We start from the raw sequence: 12,863 nt of genomic DNA on the forward strand, positions 1-12,863 counted from the left end.
CATCAATGTTATCGCAGTACAGCAGGTGAGATTTTTCTCATTTTTTTAACAGCTCTAGCTTAGTTTTGTTTCATCTTATGATTTATATTATATTTAAATTACAACCACAGCGGCCCCTGCTGTTTAATTATGAAAGTGCAAGTGTTTTCTGTAATTCCTTAACTTGCTTTAAGAGTCTCTCTTCTGGGCGTTCTTATAAATTATGTTTAAAGGGGGGGGGGGGGGATCTATCCATTTGTGGAAAAATCATGGCAAATAAGTCAAAATAACACAGTAATAAAAAAAGGGTTTAGTTATTATTATTTATTGAGTGAATTATCAAAATGCACTGCAGGAAAATGTGTTCACTTTAGTTTGGTAGTTTTTCAGTAAGTTTTCTAGAGAAGGTTTGAAGCAAGTTTAGATTTGTAAAAATTTTTGTGGCACAATGAGCTTGGAAATATACATAAAAAGATGGCTTTATACTTTATTTGAAATATTATTTAGATATGCATATGCTTTTTATACCATATAAAAATAGACATATGGATCTGAATTTAGATCAGATCTTTTTTTGATTTATTAATTTTTTTCATATACTTGCATATAGTACATGATTGAAAGTTTCAGCTTACATAAAATCATTCAGGAAAATTGTGAATATATTCAAATTGTAATGTTTTTGTCATGTATGCAAGTTTTTTTTTTCAGAAGAAGAAAAATTCTTCCCAATCGCCAGTCTTGGTAGCCGGGAATCGGTCTGCCAAGGTCTCCGCTCCTGGCTGCCCCCCGACCCACATAGCACCCAACCCCTATGGTGCCTCCTGCGGGTGGTGGGCCTGCAGGAAGATGGGCCCATGTCCCTTTTTTGGGCTGTGCCCAGCCAGGCCCCATGGACTAAGGCCCGGCCACCAGACACTTGCCCTTGGGCACCCTCCATGGGCCTGGCTCCAGGGCGGGGCCCCGGTAACCCTATCCCGGGCAGGGTGAACTGTTCCCTCGATGGTCTTTTTATAGGGATCTTCTGAATTGCTCTTTGTCTGGTCCCTCACCCAGGACCAATTTGCCATGGGAGGCCCTACCAGGGGGCAAAATCCCCCAGATAAAACCCAGATAGCAAGGAGACATTGAACAGATGTTGATTTTCCATCTGAACCATCAGAATCGTCAGGATTGAAATGTCAACACAAAACCAATGTTGAAACAACATTGAAATACTGATGAAACCTGACACTGACATTGAAATAACATTGATTCACTGTTGTTCTGTCATCGTTGATTGTTGATCTATTTATAGTTGACAAGGTGACAACAATCACGTTGAAAAACCATCGATTTATGGTTGAGCGGGAAATTAAAGCTGCTACCACTTGGACTATTCCGCAGCACCCCTATAGCTCAGTGGGCAGGGATAGCTCAGTAGGTAAAGTGGTCACCCCATGATCGGAAGGTCGGCGGTTCGAATCCACTTAACGGTTACCCTGAGGTACCCCTGAGCAAGGTACCGTCCCTATACACTGCTCCCCGGGCGCCTGCTTAGTGGGCTGCCCACTGCTTCACTGAGTAAATGCGTCAAATGCAGAGAAAAACAAGTAATTTCCCCATGGGGATCAATAAAGTATCCATTATTATTATTATTATTATCACATTGGTACATCCCTCCAGGTAACCATTGTCTTGTACAGTAGAGCGGGACATTAGATTTACTCTCAGCGGAATTGACCGGAGAAGGCATCAGTTCATGCACTGCACTGGCCTGCACCACGATTAGTATAAGGTAAGAATGAATGACTTTTGTTCTATTCGTTATTTCCACGGTTGCATTTGAATAACAGTAAAAAAAACAAACAAACTTGTTAATGTAAAGTTTCAGATAAAATGTGGGAGCCCGAAATTGTGTCTACTTTCATCTTACAATCCGGCAACAAATAAATTGCACTGCAAACAAAGTCTATCAACAAAGAAAACATTTTCGTTTCATACTTTTCCGTTATATTCCCTTACAAAGCTAGCTTTAACGCTTCGAGGGTTCCTTTGTTCTTGCCGTCGCCTCGGCGCTTGACCCAGACTTTCGCTCTGTAGTTGCTTTTTAGCATAGTACTACAAAAAATTGTAAATCTGTGATATATGATTGATAAACGTAAAGGTAACTGTATAAATGTGTTCAATGACTTTGTTACTTTTAATGATTGGTGAGCACCCGCTTCGATTCGCACTCAATTCAAACTTTACGCTGCACGCTCACCTAACTTGCGTTTTCACCTTTTGTCCACACGTAAACTGCGTTTAGCATTTACGTGTGGACGAGGAAGACGGAGAAAACGCAGCGTCAAAGGTGTGCGCCTATTTTGACGCCACACTGTGCGCCAAGTTTTTGTCTCGGTGCCATGAATTCCTACAATGGCAGACTTAGACAAAATACTGTTAATTTTATTATCTTCAGTGTTTAAATGCTTACATATACGGGTTTGCTATTATTTATTATTTAGTTCAATCAATAGATCAAGTTTTGTAGTGACTATGAAATATATTGTAATTATCTGTTTCCTGTTTATCCTAGACAGGACAAAAAAGGACTCCAAATTAAAAAAAAAGATAAAAATGAAAGACTGGTGCATTGTGCAGTTTAGCACTGGTGGTACAGAAATAGTCCCTAGATCATGGATAAATGGGGAGAAATTGTCATGGCCTCCATATCCTCCGTGAGACACATTCAGGATCCACGACGCAGTAAAGAGGAGAGTTCATCCTGGTGCAACATGGCTCACCTATGCACCAGTCCGACTTCTAATAAGCCATGGTGGGTATCATCTGGATTGGTGTTGTATAAATGTAACAATAACAAGTTTTTCGTGTCCTAATTTATGTCTGGCCATACATTGTGTTTGTACTTCCAGACACATTTCACGAAGCAGAACGCAGTCTTCAGAAATATCTAAGTGAACATTGTGATACGTCTGACCTTCAGTCCGAAGCTGAAACTCAGACCAGTCATAAAAGAAAGCACAAGTAAAACTTTTTTAATTTCACAAACATATCTTTGATTGCTAAGAATTTATGATCTTGTCTTTTATACATATCTGTGGTGCTTGCATACTGCAATATCACCACATAATATAGTCCAAAAAGTGGAAGCTTGTAAACTTTTTTATAAATGCAAAGCCGTGTACACTTGTGCACTTCAAAAATTCCTTGTATACTGTACCTTCTTGCACATCTCCGTTTCCTGTGTGTGTTGTTATAAATCAAACTGTAACTTTAGGAAAAAATATTCCAAAAGCACATTTGTAATTACTTATGACCGTTTTCAACTTTTTTTTCTTTAGACCAAATCCCCTGTACACATATAGTGACTCAGAGGATGAGCAGCCCACAAATAAATGGTTTCCCCAGGCCCCTCGAGTGAAAATACCAGGTAATAAAATACTGTCTAGTGTCTTTGTACATATCTGTGTGTGACACAAGGAAACGTTTGACAAGTTGTCTGTATTCTTAAATACTTAAAAAAAATTATCTTTTTCTGTCAGACCTGACGAGAGCTGTTAACGAACTCCGTGAGGAGGTCAGAGCCATCCGCAATACCGGCTGCAATGAATCGGTAGATGCTGGGGTACTGGCTCTGGATTTGCCCTTGCACAACATTGAGGAGCTAAACAATGCAGAGCCAGCTCTTCAATCACAAGAGGCAAATAAGGCAATGGTAAGTATATAAAGGTTATGTACACTTTGTAACTATAAAGTGTAATAGCTGTCAGATGTGATTTAAATACATAACAACGGCCTGTTGGTTAAACACACAAGCACTTGCATACACATTTAAGACATGAGACACGCTAATTCCATCTCTTAAAATGTGTCTATAGGTGAGACGCTTTGCCTTGATTGGAGCCTGACGCAGCAGTTAGGGGCAAACTCTATGTCCGAGTTTGTCTTTGCACAAGCAGTGCAGAAATGGCTCCGATACGCCCCAGATCGTTTGGGTGGTGCAGGACGCACATCATGCAAAAAATTACAAACTTCTGTGAATCATATAAACGTAAATAGGAAACTGTCTTTTAATAAAGTATTTAGCAAACGAAACATGCCTATTGACCTTTTTTTGTTTATTTGTTTTTCTCTCTTACATCACATGCAATGCTTTCTTATTTTAGGATAATAATATTGACATGATACATTGTGAGACATTTGGTTTTTTTTATAAAGGGTGTCCAATTTAAGGAATAAGTACAATTATGTGTTTAGGTGGTTTAAGTATTGATGGAAACATGCAGTAGTTTAGTATTGGTTAAAATACCTATAAAGAGAGGTAGATTTCCAGTCATGATTTAACTGTTGTTTTAATAAAAAGCAACTGTGCGAAAGAGGTGGAAAATCAACACCATAGCTCAACAGTGTTTCAATATCAGAATCTGACATTGTTTCAATGTCAGCAGTATTAGAAAATATAACGTTGAATCAACGTCAGGTTTCAACATTGATTCAACATCAAAACCTGATGTTGTTTCAACATTAAAAAAGGTGCAAGAGTGACGTTAGGTCAACGTCACACTTCAACGTTGATTCAATGACACAGCCTGATATTGACTCAACAGTGTTTCAATGTTTCCTTGCTATCTGGGAATAGCCCCTGGGACACACAAACCCCTCCCCCACGATAAGGTAGCGATTCACGGAGTGGGGGGGGGGGGGGGGGGTTTCCTCCTGGCTTTGGAACACTGGACCAGCTCTTTACCCTCTCCAGGATACTCGATGGCGCATGGGAGTTTGCCATTCGACCGTGTCCCTTGAGGGGTCCTGTGAGGGGTGCTCCGGCAGTATGGGGTGTCTGGCCCATTGCTATGGGCCATTCAGTCCTTATATGACCATTGCGAGAGCTTTGTCCGTATAGCCGGCAATAAGTCGGACTCGTTCCTGGTGGGAGATGGTCTCCGCCAGGGCTGCCCTTTGTCACCGATTCTGTTCATAACATTTATGGACAGAATTTCTAGGCGTAGCCAAGTGGCGGAAGGCTTCCACTTCTCAGGATCTCATCTCTGCTTTTCGCAGATGATGTGGTCCTGGTTAAGGTTTTCCGGGCATGTCCCACCGGGAGGAGGCCCTGGGGCAGACCCAGGACACGCTGGAGAGATGCTGCTGCCCCCGCGACCCGGCCCCGGATAAGCGGAAGAAAATGGATGAATGGATGGAGAAAAATTCTTTTGCAGCTACTGTAATGAACTCAATCAGCTAACTTGGTGAAGTGGTTTAGTTAGTTTGTTAAGTATTAGCTCGTTAATTGTTAGCTAACTGTGCTGCTGAGTGAGAATTGCTTTCCTGACATTTCACTAAAGTGGAAACCGGAAATCTAAAAGAAAATTTGAATACTTATAACTCACATTTCAGAGCAAATAAGTGCAGACACATAGGTGGGCCTCGATATGTGACAGGAAATTACCTCACTAATTATGTTTTCATTAGAAGAAATAAATTTTAAAAAGTTTAAAAGCTAAATACAATAAAGCCAATTGACCCATAAGTTTACCGTATGTAAGGTTTCAAAAAAGAAATGAAAGCAAGCCTTTTTTAAAATGGTAAACTTTATGCATAATATCCCAGAGGACCAGACCACAATGTTGATGTCACTTCCACCAGGATCTCAAGCCTCAATGACATTACTGCTGGAAGATGTATTGATGAATTTTCATATCACAAAACGGTGGACAGAGCTACAGACTTTTAAAGTAGATTATAGGGCTTTCCCCTGCAATTCTGGAGAACCTAAAATTCTCTAAAAACTATCTTCCATTATTTTAAATTAATTACTTTATTTTTTTTTTTTATTACTTTATTATTAAACCACTTTCACCTCCTGACAATATCCTAGTTTAGTGCAGTTTAGCAGCAGTCCATCCCCAACATATACAGCGTGGGTAGGAAAATGCTTCTGCATTCTGAGTCACCTGAAGATTTGCCAAGCTAAAATCTGGTTCCATGAACTCACCAGGACTTCTCTGAAATACACCTGTAATATATATGGATATGTAGATAATTCTGCCATGAAAGAGAACAGGGATTTACAGCCAAAGAGCGAAGCAGCATCCTTTCCCAACCCCCCCGGAAGGAGCTGTAAGCTTTAAGATTTAGATTTAGTGAACTGAACAGGCCCTGTGAGCATGAGTGAAACAGTTAAAAAAGGCTTTTTTTCCTCTTAACTTTTTGCTTTCACACCTCTTTAATCTGATTATTTCCTCTCTCCAAAGGTAGTTAAAAACTCCCTGGCAGCTGTCCCCGAGGAGATTCTCCTAGAGACCTAGAGACCCACAAAATATTGTGAGGCCATCGTGGTTGATGCACCTCTGCAACATCACATGCAAGTCAGGAATACTGGCTTTTGATTGGAAGCAAGTGAAAGGAGAAGGCGATCAGCTTTCTGTTTATCTAATTCCAGGCAAATGGCTCATTTGGTTACAGCTGTCACCAGCTGAGATCATCCAGGCAAAAGTAGGGTTATTTCCTTGTTTTGCCTGTTTGAGGAGGAAGATTTTTCCATTGGCTATACATTTTGCATACACATTAGTTTGTAGCCATAAAGTGTAAAAACAACAGCTCTCTGTTTGATTCACAGTCAGCTGAGCTCTTCACTGTAATCCAGATCTGATAACAACTCTCTGAACAGCTCTGCGGACCGGATAGGAAACTGTGAGTACGACACACTGATAATCCTTTATTTAGAAATGAAATGTACAGCAAACATTGAGTATAATGCTAGCGTAAGACTTTAATGTGATTTTCTAAAGATTCTGATTTATTAGATCAGTTAATGTAATATACTAAATAAATTTTTCTATGACTGTTGCTGGCTTCACAGTGTCCTGAGAGATGATTTACTTGGGAGATGTTTAAGGTCATCACAGAGTAAACAGAAATATCTTGCAAAGTTAACCAATGAATGCAAATTACTTTGTTGAAAAGGTCCTAATGTTTCCAACTTTCCTGCAAGACACAACAGAAAATTTCAGTATTTTGAATGTGCTGTTTATATTACAATGCCTGGAATTCATACAGGTTACCCAAATACCAGCACCAGGACAAACAAGCTTAAACCATTTAGCAGCAGTTTGCAGAATGGGAAATATCCATTGCGGTTTGGCACGTTTCACCTCTTAAGGAAAGCATATTAGAATGCATATATTCCCACATGCATCCAAATGTAAACAACATACATACAGCACCAAGTTCTTGGGTGTGCACATCACAGAGGATCTCTCCTGGACGTACAACACCACAGCACTGGCCAAGAAATCACAGCAGCGTCTCTTCTTTCTCCGCAAACTGAGAAGAGCAGGAGCTCCAGCCCCCATCATGTACACTTTCTACAGAGGCACCATCGAGAGCATCCTGTCGAGCTGCATCACTGTGTGGTTTGGAGCCTGCAATGCGTCCTGTCATAGAACCCTCCAACGCATAGTGAGAGCTGCAGAGAGGATCATTGGTGTCTCTCTCCCCTCCCTCCAGGACATTTACAGCACCCGTCTCACTAAAAAAGCCCTTTGCATAGCGGCTGATCCCACGCACCCAATGCAAAGCTTCTTCAAGCTGCTGCCATCAGGGAGGAGACTGCGGAGTCTCCAGGCCAGGACCAGCAGACTGAAGGACAGCTTCATCCATCAGGCTGTCAGGAAGCTAAACTCCCTCCCGATTCTGCCCCCCTCTCCCCTCTTCTCCACCACGGTCTCACTGAACTCTGTCACACACACACACACACTCACTCTCTGACGCACTCACTGGCCTGCTCCAGTCACTTTGTGGAGCATTGGACTGCTTAAGCATTGGACCTCATAAGCCTTTGTTGTTACACTATCTCTTACCGTACACTACTAAATCCCCATTTGCACTATTTGCCTATTTTGCACCACTATGCCTTCTTACTTGAATATTGTATATTGTATATTGCATAGCTTTTTTTTGTTATACGTAAAATTGTATTGTATTTATTTAAATTTTTACTTTTTAATTATTTTATTTGCATTTTTCTAATCACTAGGGTTTGAGAGTAACGCAATTTCTATTCTGTGTATGTCCTGTACATGTGGCAGAACTGACAAATAAAGTTGACTTGACTTGACTTGACTTGATTAATGAAGCATGGAGGGTCAACCCTCTGTGATCTGTTGTGCACAGAAATCCCTGATTTCTAGTCTGATTTTCTAGTCTTTGGCTTGGAAGGAAATTGGTTTGGAAACATATTTGGCGATGCTTCATCTCCTGCTTTGTGTTTGTGTAGCAGTCCCGTCACAAACCTGTCCATTATGCTAACAGTGTCCAAGAGTTCTTTTTTTTTTCGTAACGCGCCTCCCCTGTAATGGCTCTGGGCCCCCCTTAGGGGGCGGGCCCCACACTTTGGGAACCTCTGTTCTAATAGGCGTTTCCTCATTCCAGGTAATTTTCTGGTTTACAAACTGAATCAACTTCCATGTGGGAAAAAACATCAGACAAAAGGACAGAGAGTGAAAGTGAGGCTGTCTTTGGAAGTACAGGTGTTCATGTTGACAGTGATTTCTGCCTTTGTAGAGAGAGACACACATTCATCATGTTGCTCTCTGAGACATCTTTGGTGCTGCTGATGGTTTACGGCACTCAGGCTTCACATTTTTTAGGCACAGTCATGACCTACTACCCAAAGGACACTTTTGCAGATGGATCTGTCACAGTGAGTACATTTTCTTTCTTAAAATAATGTACTTACTTTTAAAAATCTTACAAGACCTAAGTGAACACTTTGTGGCTGTAAATTTAAAGGTGACTCTTCGGTATAAGTTGAACTTCCACGACTGCACATCTGATAACATATGGAGTTGCCTCAGTGGTGATTGTGGGACTGGAACCTACACACTACATGTGGTAAAACAGGAGAGCAGCGGAGACTGGTGTCAGAGAGAGGGAATCATGACTCGACGGGTTTCCAGCAACGCTCTGTTCGAGCTTTGGTGAGTGTACAACAACAGGAAAAGTAATTTAAGTGTGACAAAAAAAATTCCCCAAAACATCAGCAACTTCACTAATCATAATCTTTTTGGTGACTCATAACTAATAATTTACTAAAACATGTTGTCTTCAGAGTTTGAACTGAACTGAATTTTCTATCAAGGTTGAATAGTGGTAACTGGATATCAAACATCAATAACATCATATACTGGAGAGCTGTGACTCGGGTGGAACTGAGGAACCGGTCCGACACCGGCAAAGCCAACACATCACCTCAGACCACCATCCTACCAGCTGTGAGGTAAGCCCACTTAATGTGTGTCTATGTTTGTATTCTTATATATTTCATATTTTACATTCATCCCTTTCATATTAAAATGTATTTAACAAAGTATTTATCAAATGTTCTTTACATCGAAATGAATACAGCAAATAGAGCTACAATCTTTGTTTCTCTCTCAGAGTTCCTTCAAACTGTCAGAGAGATTTCAGCCTGTTGATGTTTGACCCTGATGGAGACGAAGTTAAATGCAGATATGGAAACTCTGCACTCTCAGAGTGTAACCCCTGCACTCCACCCTCTGTCCTCAGCCTCTCATCGGTGAGCAATGACTGTTACTCTCATGTCAGATGAGACAGGCAAAGACTAAAAGCTGGCACAGACAGTCATGCAATAATGTGATGGGAATGTTTTAATTGAATTACAATTGATCTAAATTTTGTAGTAGTGAAAGTTTATCCAAAACAAACAACAACTACATTTTTTTATATCCTTGAATTGAATTGCATAACAGAAAACATTTTGGTTATTTTGACTTCAAACCCATTTTCGTCCTCTTGCAGTCGTCTTGTACTCTGTCATTCAGCCCCACCAGCAGCAGTAATGAAGGTTCGTATGTAGTACAGCTGGTGATGGAGGACTTCCCCAGACAGACCATCACTCTGACTCAAACCAACGGGACACAAACAATAATAACTACCAACGATGCCATCAGCAAAATACCGATTCAGTTTGCTTTGAAAGGTACCAATATACGTTTCATTATCTTACAATGAAAGCACTAAAGAGCTGCTGACGATGAACTTAGTGCTCGGCCTGATGTACAGAGATGTTTGACCACCAGTGTCATCGGGACTGATTCTCTGGACCAACAAATATTAATCTGTCCAGCAGATATTTGTCATGGCTGTTGAAGATAAGCAGGAATAGTGGACCTGAGAGCTGAACTCGAGGAGGCAAAGTGAACTCAAAACATGCGGCATTATTGTAAGATTGCAGACAGAACAGAAAACTAACTAATCTCGGAAAGCAAAACTAACAGGCAGGCAAGTTGGCTAACAGAACACACAGTGTCGTACGAACACAGAGAAGTGGCACCAGGGCAGGCACAGAACAGAAACCAAACAAATGGCAAATCTTAATGAAAGACACAAACAGAATAAACAAGAACATAAAATATTATAAATAAACAAAACACAAAGTCATCAGACTCATGACTATGACAAAATTTACCTTGGATCATCTTTCCATCCTGTGAGAATCACCTTAACTTCTCTGTATTCTTCCAGTTGATCCTGCAGTGCCATCCTGCACAGAAGGACTCTTTCTGCCCAAGTTTCTTCCTCCAACACCAGCCAACGGAGCTCAGCTCTACAACAATGTCAGTCAGACTCTGGAAATTAACATCAATGCAGAGGCACTTAACTCCACGTAAGTAAAAACGAAAAAAAAAAAAAGACTTTGCCTGAAACGGTAAAATATTTATTTCAGGGCAGCCTCTAGGTAGATATAAAATATAGTCCTACAAGTCATGAATCTAATAGAAATGAGTGATGTGCAAATCTAAAATATGTTTCAGGTTATTAAGTTACATATCTGACCAGATCTTTAGTAATAAAAAACTCCAGTGCTGATGTACAAGATTACAGTCAGGTGTCAATTTAGACGACACAGTAAGTGAAACACAGCCAAAACCATACAGATTTAAGGACATAAATACTTAAAGATTAGGTAAAACAACAATAATAAACATTGAAAGTTACCAACAAGAAACATTTCCATCGTTGGTTGGTTTGAGAAAAAAACATGACTAGATAAAAGAAACAAAAGAAACATGCTCCTTTTGCAGACGTGGAGATTTTGGGAAAAGAAAATTTACAAATTTTGGATTTTTGTGTTTGTTGAAGGATCTCTGAGCTGCTCTACAGCGGGCCGTACAATTTAATCAGTAGTACATCAGGACCTGGACAGTTCATCCTGAGATGGACACCATCTGAAAGTGAAGATGGACAAACCCTCCCCATCTGTTTTGTTGTCCAGGCAGTTTTCAGGTCAGTCTCATGTTTCATACTCTGTAGAAAGTTATAATATTTTTTATCTTTTGAGATTACAGTTGTTGTCAGAAGGCAACATATAAACCAGGAACCTTCCATGTTTTGAAAACATGCTCGATTAAAATACAAAGTGTCCTTGGTTAAGTAACTTGAAGTTGTCATGTGATTGAAGGGTTATATAATGAAACATTAAACTTTATCATGATTTGCCTTGGCATCGCTCAATCACGTTATTTTCTAAAAAGGCTTTAAGTCTTTTTTTTTTGTCATATTTGTTGTGTTTTGATCAAATTTATCACATTTACCTTGAAAACATTTTGGCTTCGCTGATCTTTTACACAACCATTTTTACTGAAATAATTACATTCACTTCTCAAGAGCAGTTTTTACCAAACCATCAGATTTCCATTTATTGTTAACTTTTCTTTTTGAGTGCAGTGTGTCTGTGTGAATTTTGTCTTGTGATCTAACCATCATCATCAGAATCCCTTAAGGAGTGTTGAACAGGTATATTTGAAAAAGAAACTTGCACTTATTTCTGCAGTGGGACCAAGTATCACTCAGAGCTTCGATGTGTCGCTGTGACTGTTGCAAACGGTGAGTAGAGTCCTTCACCATTTCAGCCACATTTAAATCTAATTTACTGGATCAGTGTAACTGAGCTATAACCTCTAATTCTGACTGTTCATAGGACCAATAATAACCACAACAACTACCACCAGTACTCCAACTACTGTACCTGCAACAACTACCACCAGTACTCCAACTACTGTACCTGCAACAACTACTACCAGTACTACAACTACTCCAACTACAACAACTACTACCAGTACTACAACTACTGTACCTGCAACAACTACTACCAGTACTACAACTACTCCAACTACTCCAACTATTACCAGTACTACAACTACTCCAACTACAACATCTACTACCAGTACTACAACTACTGTACCTGCAACAACTACTACCACTACTCCAACTACTACAACTACTCCAACTATTACCAGTACTACAACTACTCCAACTACAACATCTACTACCAGTACTACAACTACTCCAACTACAACCACTACTCCAACTACTACCACTACTCCAACTACTACAACTACTACTAGTACTCCAACTACTCCAACTACAACAACTACTACCAGTACTACAACTACTCCAACTACTACTAGTACTACAACTACTCCAACTACTACCAGTACTACAACTACTCCAACTACAACAACTACTACCAGTACTACAACTACTCCAACTACTACTAGTACTACTACTACTCCAACTACAACAACTACTACCAGTACTACAACTACTCCAACTACTACTAGTACTACAACTACTCCAACTACTCCAACTACTACTACAACTACTCCAACTACAACAACTACCACGAGTACTCCAATTACTACACCTACATCAACTACACCCAGTAAACCATCATGTGAGTATGAATGAAATGAGGTGATGTTTACTTAGCTACTTTGTCTTAGTGCAGGATATATTACTCTCACTTTAGTTCATGTCTATTAATTGCTGGTCACATCAAAACAGTAAAATTTCATAATAATAATGGACTGCAT

The 12,863-nt window shown here is 40.0% G+C and overlaps 2 protein-coding genes and 1 long non-coding RNA gene across 3 annotated transcripts; all 3 read left to right on the plus strand.

Moving 5' to 3' along the window:
* Positions 1–1,628: 1,628 nt before the first annotated feature.
* On the plus strand, positions 1,629–4,059 carry LOC145421715 (uncharacterized). The gene is made up of 5 exons (XR_013903078.1): positions 1,629–1,756; positions 2,540–2,779; positions 3,306–3,394; positions 3,507–3,679; positions 3,843–4,059. It is a non-coding gene; the product is annotated as an uncharacterized LOC145421715 (long non-coding RNA).
* Positions 4,060–8,755: 4,696 nt separating this feature from the next.
* On the plus strand, positions 8,756–11,770 carry LOC145423370 (uncharacterized). The gene is made up of 7 exons (XM_080295742.1): positions 8,756–8,945; positions 9,107–9,244; positions 9,406–9,544; positions 9,787–9,967; positions 10,513–10,654; positions 11,131–11,274; positions 11,761–11,770. The coding sequence occupies exons 1-7, from the start codon at positions 8,905–8,907 to the stop codon at positions 11,768–11,770; spliced, it is 795 nt and encodes a 264-aa protein (XP_080151868.1). The 5' UTR covers positions 8,756–8,904.
* Positions 11,771–11,824: 54 nt separating this feature from the next.
* On the plus strand, positions 11,825–12,519 carry LOC145421721 (uncharacterized). Its single transcript, XM_080292419.1, has 2 exons — positions 11,825–11,874; positions 11,969–12,519. Exons 1-2 carry the CDS (start codon positions 11,849–11,851, stop codon positions 12,393–12,395), a joined length of 453 nt encoding a protein of 150 aa, XP_080148545.1. The 5' UTR covers positions 11,825–11,848; the 3' UTR covers positions 12,396–12,519.
* Positions 12,520–12,863: the final 344 nt, after the last annotated feature.

This window comes from Astatotilapia calliptera, chromosome 3 (genome assembly GCF_964374335.1).
Source record: "Astatotilapia calliptera chromosome 3, fAstCal68.1, whole genome shotgun sequence".
Classification (NCBI taxonomy): Eukaryota; Metazoa; Chordata; class Actinopteri; order Cichliformes; family Cichlidae; genus Astatotilapia; species Astatotilapia calliptera.